We start from the raw sequence: 6,983 nt of genomic DNA, 5'->3' as shown, positions 1-6,983 counted from the left end.
CTATCTGAGTCAGCTCGGACCTAAGCGTAGCATACGAGGGCCCCTCAGCCGGCGCCCCTCCAGAAATTTGGAGTTTCTTCAACTCCTCCTCCAGTTCGGCCAGACGATTGCTAACCGCAATGTTCTCCACCCATTGCTGCGTTCGGATGGGATAATGTCAGGAACCTGGTGAAGTAGTCGTAATAGTGTTAAGAAACATACCCCGGTGGCCTGCTGCATATGGCTGTCCGCTAGCTGACCGGGAGTCATCAGGGCAACCTGAGCCCTCGCATCTTCCCACGTCTTGGCAAGCGGCCCTCGAATAGTAACTTGATGTTCAGGAGCAGTGGGCTGATCCGTCACCAAAAGGAACTCCTCGGTGGGAAGACGGAGGACGAATTGGATCACTTGACGACCGCTCGGATTCGATTGGGAGGAAACGGCTCGGCTGGACGACTTGCCGAGCGGCGCAGAAATGATGTCCGAGCGTTTGAGCCGAAGGCGAACTCGAGGCAAAGAACTAACAGGTGGCGCCCCAATTGAAGCTGCTGGCTGGTCGAGCTGGGAGGGAGTCCGATCAGACGAGACGGCCTCATGTGCGGCGGGTGGCGGATTGATTGCCTCTAAGGGGGCGTCGACTGGCCCGACCACTGGCTCCTCCCGCGCAATGGCCGTCCGACGCCGCTTGCATATTATCAATGGGGAATCACCTGCCGAGCGCTCCGCGTCCTCTGACGTAGGCTACTGATCGGTCGAAGAGATAGCATCCCCGACCGCTCCAGTTGCGGGGACCTGAGCGGCAGACTCTCGGGCCTCAGTTGGAGTTCCTCCGCTTTCACCCTCATGCGAGCCAACCGGCTCGATGCCCCGATCGGCCATCTCCTTGGCGGCCACCGCCTCAATTTCGGCAGCTTTCAACTTCAACCGATCAGCAACTTTGGCGCGCCACATGATGTCAGCTGCATAACAGGAGAATAAATCAGTTAGACCAAAAGGAAAAAAGGACAAGGAAAGTGCTTACCCATGCTACTCGAGAGCTGCGTTCGGATCAGACTCAAGCCGAATATGTACAACACCCCCTCGTGAAGTAGTTTATCGATATTGAACCTCTGGCCGGCCAGTAGATTGGCTGCATGAAGATAATCCGGCTGACTCTTGTATTTACCAAGGTCAGGCGGGCTCGACATGGTGGTCTGCCATTGGGTGCGAAAGGATGGCAGTTCGGGAAAGCGAAGGTAAAAATAATTTTCCTTCCAGTGCTTGTTTGAGGTAGGCATCTTATCGAAGAAGACGAGGCCGATCCGCGACTGGAAAAGGAAAGTACCCCACTTGGACTGTTTGGGATAGTAAAAGTAGTGAAAAATTTTGGGGACTAAGGGAATGCCGTGCAGCATGAAAAGGATTACTACGCCACACAGCAACCTAAAGGAGTTGGGGACAAGCTGGCCGAGCGGGATGCGAAAATAATTACAAACTTCCCGGATAAAAGGATGTAGGGGGAAGCGCAGACCGGCCATGAATTGGTCGCGGAAGAAGCAAACAGTGCCAATCGGCGGACTGTGAGGCCGATCGGATAAGCTGGCTAAAACTAGTCTATGGTCAGGAGGAAGCTCAAATTCGTTAAGGAAGCATTCCGCGTTAGTCTCATCGAACCGGCTTACTATGGTCATATACCATAGGCTAGGAGGAGGGTCAGAAGGCTGCGAGGTGCTAGCCATCGCCGGAACAGAAACGAGGAAGGAAGGACCAGGGAAACAGAAATGAAAGGGTCGACGGAGAGGATCGAAACTATATTGAACGAATGCAAAGACCACCAGAGAGGAGAAAACGGAAGAAAGTGAAGATAGGAGAAGACTTACTGGGAGTAAAGCGTGAAGGAGAGGGTCGGAAGTTCGTCGGAGCACCAAGGCAAGCGAACGACGGGAAGAGGGTCGCGAGAGGAATCACCAAAAAAGCGAAGGCAAGAACGATGGAAGGAGGGTCAGCGTCGGTGCCTCATAAACCCCGGGCTCAGTCCACCACAACCGTCCGATCCAGGTCATCGAAAGGAGCAATGACATCGGACCATCGAATTTGAACCGACGCCTGTCCAATCGAAGCTGATGCCCTCACCGTACGATGACGACGGACTTGCCAGGTGGCGATCAGCAATTGGGCAGCATTTAATGAGCGCCATTACTCGCGCGTGGGCAGCCTAATGAGGATTGGCACGAATTCTGAGGAGACCCGATGACTCCGACCATCCCCAAAATAGTAGAGCAACAAGCAACAAATGGAAATCAAAACGGCAAGGCATGGCCATCAACTCGCCGATCAACTTAAGGGGCCTCCTAGAGCCGATCGGAAATACACTTTCAGGAGCGACAAAGTGAATGTCGCTCAACCAAACTCATAGTCCAGTCAGTCGGACTTAGAGCCTCCTTCGACTAAACTTGAAGGGGAGGCATGTGATCCGGCGATAAGGACGGGGGACCCTCGGGGTCGGAAGGACAACGACATGTGGAGGTCAAAGGTCAAGAGGTCCAACCTGGAGACCCAGTCGACCGGGGAGAACAGGGCGACCGACTGGACATTTCTGCCCGATCGACCGGTTGGCGCAGGGCGATCGGCCATGAATCTCCCGAACCGAACGAAGACAACCCGACTGGGGGTCGGGTTTCCGATGCTCAAGGTAAAAAGGTTTTAAGGCCAAGCGGGACGTCCGATCGGCCGTGGCACCCGGCAATAGAGGCAAGAGCAATCTCATCCGAGCATACGACCGAGGTAGAAACGGCATGCTCGCCGAGCGGACGAACCGCTCGGCCCTGGAACAGACAGGAATCGCAAGAAGACAAAAGAGACAGAAGATAACATCATCCTCGAGACACCTGCCGCCGACAAGCAACAGAGTTGGCGGCCGAGCCGTACACAGGATTATACGGTGGAAGCTTCCACCGTTACATCCGGGATATGCTCAGACGATTGTGGAATGACGCCAGAGGTACTTTTCTGACACATGCTCGTTAAGGTATGTTTGGGGAAGCGTACACGCATCGGGAAACGTGCCCGCATTTCCTCGGGGTCCTATATAAGGACCCCCAGACGTCGACGAAGGTATGCACACATCTTTACTGTAGTCACATTACGCTGCTTCTCTCGTTGCCTGACTTGAGCGTCGGAGGGTCGTCGCTGGAAAACCCCTCCCGACTCTGTTTCTTTGCAGGTTCGCCGGAGAGCTACACCACCAGTCGAAGACAGCAGAGCGTGCCACGTCCCCAGCGTCCGTCGACTCAGCGCTCGGACAGGATCAAACACTATAACCAAAAGATAAGTATGAAGTCTCAAAAGAAAATCTTATTAGCTCATATCTATTATGACATAACTTCTAAATATTAAAATCTTAAACTCTAAATACATATAATATAGCTAAAAAAATAAAATAAAAACTTCTCAAAATACCTGAATTTAATTTAAACGGTTTGCTCAGTCACATGGTATAATGGCCCGTCGTATAGTAAATTATTATATATATGAGATTATGATATCGCGGTAGGATAGTGGAGTCGGATTGGTCACCAAGGATAGCCAAGACTAATTAGAATTATTATTATTTTTATTAAAATTTATTATTTATATTTAAGTTATACGGCTATTATGCTATTACATATTTCTCAAGGACTTTTTTGTAAATATTTTGCATTGCGAGAGCCAACTACTCCTCTTAAACCCTATCATCGTCGCCGGCGGAAACCCTAGCTTCCTCCCCTTCCATAGATGGACGAAGAAAAGATAAACCCTAGCTCGCCCGACGGCGGCCTCGCCCATGGATCTCCACCTCGATCTCCTGCCTTCGATCTCCCTGTAGAAGCGCCAAGAGAATCCAGCACAGTAGACGAAGGCGTCTTTGTCCCAAGTAGCAACGGGGGAGGAGAATCCGTCTCGTCCGCGCTGAACGCAGACGCTTTCATGTCGAACAGCTCGGAGTTGGATATTCCCATCTATGAGAAGATGGAGGGCGTTAGCTTGTCTGGGAATTGCGAAGACCTGTTACCTGATCCCCCTGTCCCTGTGGCTGCGGGAGAGGTTACGCGACAACATCCTCTTTCAGAAGATGACGATATGGATAGTGGTTCGGAAGGTGGTGAAACAAGGTCGGACGACTCTGAGAGCGATGAATCGTCGAGCGAAGACTCGGACTCGTCTACTTCAACAGGCAGTAGCGAAGATGAGAAAGAGGCTGATGCCGGATCTCATGGTGTTGGTGGAGTGGGCATCGAAGAGGGCCCTATTGGGAGCGACAATGAAGAAGAGGTTTTGAGTTGTCCTGTCAAGTCAAAAAATGAGCTTGAGGTTGAAAAATCTTGCCTTTCACTTCCTAAACCAGAAATGGATGTGTTGATTTTTGCTATTTCTTGCCAATGAATGCTTGTTGACATAGTTATAATGCAGGTTCTTCCTCCGGTCCCTCCAGTTGAAGTCTCTTTGGAGCCGCATCACCAGACAATTCCAGTAGGGTTGATTTCATCAGTAAGTTGCCTACTCATCTGTCAATTTGGTAATTTTCAACTTTCTGATAGATCAAAGAATAAACCATCATGTTCTTCCCTAGTCAAGCTTACTTTTTAATAATGAAACACTAAGTTTAGAACCCCAAATCTTTGCTAACTATCACTGTTTCTAGATGATCCATCACCACGAGACTCTACATGTTCCTTTCCAGTGAATGATGGCCATGTGCTAATACGACGTCTCAGTGAAACACTTACATTCTTTGTTGTTTTTCTTTTGTAAATTATATATGTCATTTTGCAAAGCAGATTAAAGGTGTGATTTGGATGCTGTCCTTGTTAGATGTATTATATTAATGGCTTCTTGTTATTTCATTCATCAGGTATTTGGTAATAGAGTTATTGTTGAGGGCTCAGTGGATCACAATCCTTTAAATGAGGGTTCCATTCTGTGGATTACAGAAACCAGGATCCCATTGGGTATAATTGATGAAATATTTGGGCCAGTAAAGAACCCTTACTATGTTGTTCGGTATAATTCTGAGAAAGATGTTCCAGTTGGGATTATTGAGGGAACTGCTGTCTCGTTTGTTATGGAATTTGCTGCCTATGTCCTAGATAAGGACATTTCTAAGAGAGGATATGATGCATCTGGTGAGAATGATGAGGAGGTCTTCAATGAGATGGAGTTTTCAGATGATGAAAAGGAAACAGAGTATAAGAGATCTCTGCGCCAGACAAAGAGAGGAACTGATGATTTCAAATTTGGGAATCGAGAGAAGGGCGCCCAGAAAAAGAAAACTAGGGATAAAGGTAGAGGGGCTAACAAGAGCAACATTCCAACTTTCTCCCATGGTCCAGAAACTGTGGAACAATCAGGCCCTGGCACACGTGGTCATAACAAACCTTCTAGGTTATGCAATTCTGGTTCAGTCAAGTCATTATCTTCCCGACATTTGGCTAGTGGAAGTGGAGTTGCACAGGCAGCCTCACTAGCTGTCAATGCTCTAAGCAATCCTGCTACTCCATCCTATCAACTGTCACAACATCAACATGCTTCCCCAGGCCATGCAATGCCATTTTTGCAGCAAACGAATCCTTCCATGGCTTTCAGAATGCCTATACCTCTGCAGCAGCAGCAGCAAACTTTTTGGCCACCTTCAGTTCCAATGCAAGAGCTTCAGAATGTGATGCTTGCTCATGGAATGCAGCAGCAGATTGCTGCTATGACCGGCTTGCAGATGAATTTGTTTCTAAACCAACAGCTGGAGAATCAAGCTCGGCTTCACCAGCATCAAAACAACATTTTGATGCCGTCTCATCCACAACTTTTCCAGATGCTGAGCACCCCAAATTTACCACAAATAGGCATAAATTCTTCTTGTGCTCTTGTGCCCCCGACCCTGGTGGGACAGGTTGGCATTGGCCAAGCACCTTTGATGCCCGTGCCCGCCGTCCAAGGCGTTTCCCCGATGCTAGGTAATCATCAAAGTCATGGTCAGCCATTCCTGGCAGCTTCCAGACAAAGTGCGATAACAGATCCTATGCAGTTTAACCCAGGGAGTTCATCTGGTAGTGGAAGAATGCCCCGCCGAAAAGGTGGTGGCAATTCATTTAAGAGAGGCACGTGAAGCTGAAAAAGGGATTCTTGTTTGGGAAGGCCTTTTTTTCGCTTACGAAGTTTTATAAACTTTAGTCAGCTTGTTAAATTGCTCAAGACAATAAGTCTTTCTTTGTATTTCGAAGCACAACATGTTGTAGCATATCAACACCCTAGGAGGTTTGGTTGTAATAACTGATGTATTGGCGATAGGTATAGCAGATCATTTATGCTATTGAATTAGTTTATGCTGTTTTAGATTCTTCTAATTGACAGTTGCAAAAGTTGTTCCAATCGTATCTGGAGAAAAAGTGAATACATTTTGATTCCTTGTATTTGTTGCTCAAAAAACTTGTCAATTTTAGAGTTGCAAACTATTTTTTTAAAAATGAACTTCGAATTGTCAGAGAAGTAGCTGTTTGCTATGTTATCCTTCGTACAGACATTGCCAAATCCTTGAAATAATAAAAGAGCAATGACATGCTCAAGAAAAAAATCTCAAGGAAAATTTCAAGGATAGACACATAAAGTTATGACCCACCATTTCATTTTTTGTGGGCCCCATCACTTTATGTATCTATCCTTGATTTTTTTCCTTGAGCATATCATTTTTCATAATAAAAACTCAGCAGAGACCGAACCCGGGTTTCACGGGTGACAGACGGAATACTCACCACTATACGATAGCAGTTAAATTTTTTAAGTAATGGAATTATTTATATAGCTAAGCTAAAGGCGACTACAAGCTCCAACAATCATGAATGTCGCCCATTAGTCTGAGGTAAGGAGACTATGGCTACAAATAAAAGGTTATACGTGTAGAAAAGTAGAAGCTCTTCATTTATATTCTCCTCTTCTTGTACAACTTTTATTTAATGGAGTACCCATGATAATAATTAGGTACTATTCAGTTCGTC

The 6,983-nt window shown here is 47.3% G+C and overlaps 1 protein-coding gene across 1 annotated transcript; it reads left to right on the top strand.

Annotated features, from left to right (window-relative positions):
• The first annotated feature begins 3,644 nt into the window (after positions 1–3,644).
• Positions 3,645–6,335, top strand: LOC121976793 (H/ACA ribonucleoprotein complex non-core subunit NAF1-like). The gene is made up of 3 exons (XM_042529142.1): positions 3,645–4,308; positions 4,408–4,485; positions 4,850–6,335. Exons 1-3 carry the CDS (start codon positions 3,733–3,735, stop codon positions 6,095–6,097), a joined length of 1,902 nt encoding a protein of 633 aa, XP_042385076.1. The 5' UTR covers positions 3,645–3,732; the 3' UTR covers positions 6,098–6,335.
• The last annotated feature ends 648 nt before the right edge of the window (positions 6,336–6,983 follow it).

Source organism: Zingiber officinale, chromosome 4B (assembly GCF_018446385.1).
Source record: "Zingiber officinale cultivar Zhangliang chromosome 4B, Zo_v1.1, whole genome shotgun sequence".
Classification (NCBI taxonomy): domain Eukaryota; kingdom Viridiplantae; phylum Streptophyta; class Magnoliopsida; order Zingiberales; family Zingiberaceae; genus Zingiber; species Zingiber officinale.
The sequence above is the reverse complement of the archived record's forward strand: the minus strand, read 5'-3'. Positions and strand labels throughout refer to the sequence as shown.

Coding starts and splice junctions, on each gene's coding strand:
- LOC121976793 (XM_042529142.1), top strand. CDS start 3,733: ATGGACGAAGAAAAGATAAACCCTAGCTCGCCCGACGGCGGCCTCGCC. Junction 4,309..4,407: donor AGTCAAAAAATGAGCTTGAG/GTTGAAAAATCT, acceptor GTTATAATGCAG/GTTCTTCCTCCGGTCCCTCC. Junction 4,486..4,849: donor CAGTAGGGTTGATTTCATCA/GTAAGTTGCCTA, acceptor TTCATTCATCAG/GTATTTGGTAATAGAGTTAT.